The 3191-nt window shown below is 46.9% G+C and overlaps 1 protein-coding gene across 1 annotated transcript in view; it reads left to right on the top strand.

Moving 5' to 3' along the window:
• Window positions 1-2524, top strand: part of dnase2b (deoxyribonuclease II beta) — a 36647-nt gene extending 34123 nt beyond the window's left edge. Inside the window, exons 5-6 of the mRNA XM_038793663.1 lie at window positions 309-506; window positions 1957-2524. Of these exons, the coding sequence (XP_038649591.1) occupies window positions 309-506; window positions 1957-2336 (578 nt within the window). The 3' untranslated portion in view covers window positions 2337-2524. The remainder of the gene's footprint in view (window positions 1-308; window positions 507-1956) is intronic.
• Window positions 2525-3191: the final 667 nt, after the last annotated feature.

The raw sequence follows: 3191 nt of genomic DNA, 5'->3' as shown, positions 1-3191 counted from the left end.
GCCAAGGCCCCACTGATGTGACTCAGTTACGTAGTTTGTTTTATAATATCCTGTGAAGCATCTCTGAACATTTTGTTACGTTATAGACACTATATAAATTCATGCTACTCCAATCCAAAGCATGCTGATCTTCTGCACATACATCAGTGGGAGAAATGGTCTCCCATTGTCCTGGGAGGCAGCAGACTGAGAGGATAGTGTTACAAGCACAGTAGATTTTAATTTACAGCCTTTCTGTTCTGTATTTTAGACATAAGCTTGCAGACCTATCACTGACAAACTAATAGCACAAAGATCTTTCTTTGCAGGAAGGCAGCTTTTATATTATAACCCGCATGTCTACAACTGGACTCTTCCTCATATCTTCCTGCCTGACCTTTCTAATCTCCAATTTGTCGCCAAGGGCGGCCGGGTTTCCAAGTCGCCATGGATACGCCACGCCGAGCTTACATCCTCAGGGGGAGTCCGGTTTCAGAGCTTTGCAAAATATAAGGATTTTGAAGATGGTAAGTTGTGATGGAAAACAACCCACTGGAAACGCTTTGCGATTTGGGAGTGGAGGAGGAAGATGGGGACGATGAGGGAATGGTGCAGTACAGAAGATGGCCATTCTGCCCATCGTACCTGCGCTTTGAAAGAACTATCCAATTAGGCCCCTTCTCCTTCCCTCTAGCCCTGAAAATCTTTCCCCTTCAAGTACTTATTCAATTCCCTTTTGAAAGTTCTTGTTGAAACGGCTTCCACCGCCCTTTCAGGCAAAGCATTCCAGATCACAACCCGCTGTGCAAAACAAAATTCGCCTCATCTCCCAGCCTATTACTTTGTCAATTGCCTTAAATCTGTACCACGAGCTGCTGATCCTCCCATTTGCAGCTACTTCCTGTCTAATTTGCTCATTTTAGGCTCTTATAATAATAATCTTTATTGTCACAAGTAGGCTTACATTAACACTGCAATGAAGTTACTGTGAAAAGCCCCTAGTCGCCACACTCCGGCGCCTGTTCGGGTACACAGAGGGAGAATTCAGAATGTCCAAATTATCGAACAGCACGTCTTTCGGGACTTGTGGGAGGAAACCGGAGCGCCCGGAGGAAACCCACGCAGACACGGGGAGAACGTGCGGACTCCACACAGACAGTGTCCCAAGCCGGGAATCGAAGCCCAGTCCCTGGCGCCGTGAAGCAACAGTGCTAACCACTGTGCTCCGTGCCGCTCACATCGAATAGAATAAACACCTGCCACTCTCCTCACTTCTCACAAAGGCACTGACAGGAGACAGAATGACAACTTCACGTGGTCTCCCATTATAAATGCTGCCGCGACTTCCGCTGCTTATAGCTGCTCGCAACAGGAGATGTGCTGTCATGGTACATCAAGCTCGTCCATCTGGCTCCACTCTCACACATCCACTGCAGCTGGTCTACAGCCTCTCTGGCGTGTTATCATCTAACTATATGCCCAGGTCGAATTATCTTCCTGCTGTCTTTCATTTTGCCCCTGGGAGAGATATCTGTAGTTTGCCAGCCTTAGCAAATGGTCAAATTGCTGACAAATTTTGGATGTCACTTTTCTCAGAGTCCTTTTAGCCCTCTTGCAATCCCAAGCACATCTCTCTCTTTGCCCGGATATGGAATCTCAACCATACGTCTTAGCATTCTAATTTCAACGGCCGCCATTGTCCTCCGCAGATCTTTATTTATTGTCCATTATAACTGAAGACTCAGGGAGTCAGAATAGAACTGAAAGTGCTGAATGGCCTGATTTGTTCTTCTCTTTTAACGTCCTTAAAAATAAAAGATACACACGTGACAAAAATAAGGTTATTAAAAGATAAGGAAGTAAGGTTTTGGTGGGCAGGAAATGAGTGCAGATGCATGATATTTTAATACATTCTCGATGCTTTTCAGTGCTGACAGCTGTTTGTCACCATTGGTCATTTTTGCTGTTATTTTCCAGACATTTACGCGGGTTGGGTGGCTCAGACCCTGAAGACGGATCTGCTGGTGGAAACTTGGAATGGCAGTAAGCACGAGCTCCCTTCAAATTGCTCCCTCCCCAAACATGTCTACAATGTCGTCAGGGTCCAGTTGCCAGGGCCTGCCCTCTTTTACTCCTACAACGACCACTCCAAGTGGTGCGTGTCTCTGCGCTACCGCGACCAGTGGGTCTGCATTGGAGATCTTAATCGGACATTCGGCCAGATGTGGAGGAGCGGGGGGCTTCTCTGTACACAGCACCCAAACATTTACAAAGCCTTTCGGAGGTCCGTATCCTGGTACAAGAACTGTTCGGATGCCCAGTTGTGCAACTGGGGAAACATTGATCACGAGGTTTAATTCTTGCTGAAGCATGGTAGCCCTTGGAGATTAACCCTGTGCCCCTAGAAATTTGTGTGTTGTCCTCCTAATATGCAATGAGCCAGGCAACAGAGATTGTCAGCATAGTATGCTGCTGTGCCCAACTCTATAGATCATTTGGGTTCTCATCTAATTTAGAAAACGCAATCTGATTCTTGAAAAAAAAATTGCTATTTGCGTTGTTTTTGATTTCCCCCTTCCCCCACCCTCGGTTAAGCTAATCTTGTGTTATCAAGGCTTTGCTAATATCTTGTCTGTATATTGAATGACTTCCTTAAGCCTATTCAAGGTGCGCAACCTCAATATAGTCCATATTGCCTTTCAGCCCACTGTGAAATACGCGAGGATTTTTGTTCGGTTCGATTTGTACCGATGCCGAAGAGTTGTAGTCGTCTAGATCTAAGATGGACGCCCCAATCTAAAATGGCGGCTCAGTCATTGAACTGAGATTAGTTGAGTTTCTCAGCAACGACTGCAACTCTTTGACTGAGGCACGGCTAAGTCAGCTAAACTGTCAGACAATTGTTTTATCGACTTATTTGTATTCGATTGGGAATGCTTCGCGCTATTTTAGTCCGGAAGAAGTACCAAAAAAGGGCCTGCGACAGCGGAGGTGGCCTGGCCTTGGCCGGTGGCGGGATCTGCTGGTTCCGCCGCTATCAACGGGGTTTGCTGCTGTATGCATCCCCCCCCCCCCCTCGTCGTGGGAAACCTGCGTGGCAGTCCGCCAGCAGAAACAACCAGCAAACCACAACCGTCAACTCTGTTCCTGTCTTCACACATGCTGCTCGGCTACCTGAGCTTTTCCTGCATTTTCTGCCTTTGCCTCATTCT

The sequence above is a fragment of the Scyliorhinus canicula genome, chromosome 4, assembly GCF_902713615.1.
Source record: "Scyliorhinus canicula chromosome 4, sScyCan1.1, whole genome shotgun sequence".
Classification (NCBI taxonomy): Eukaryota; Metazoa; Chordata; class Chondrichthyes; order Carcharhiniformes; family Scyliorhinidae; genus Scyliorhinus; species Scyliorhinus canicula.
Note: the sequence above shows the minus strand (reverse complement) of the source record. Positions and strands in the feature narration are given on the sequence as shown.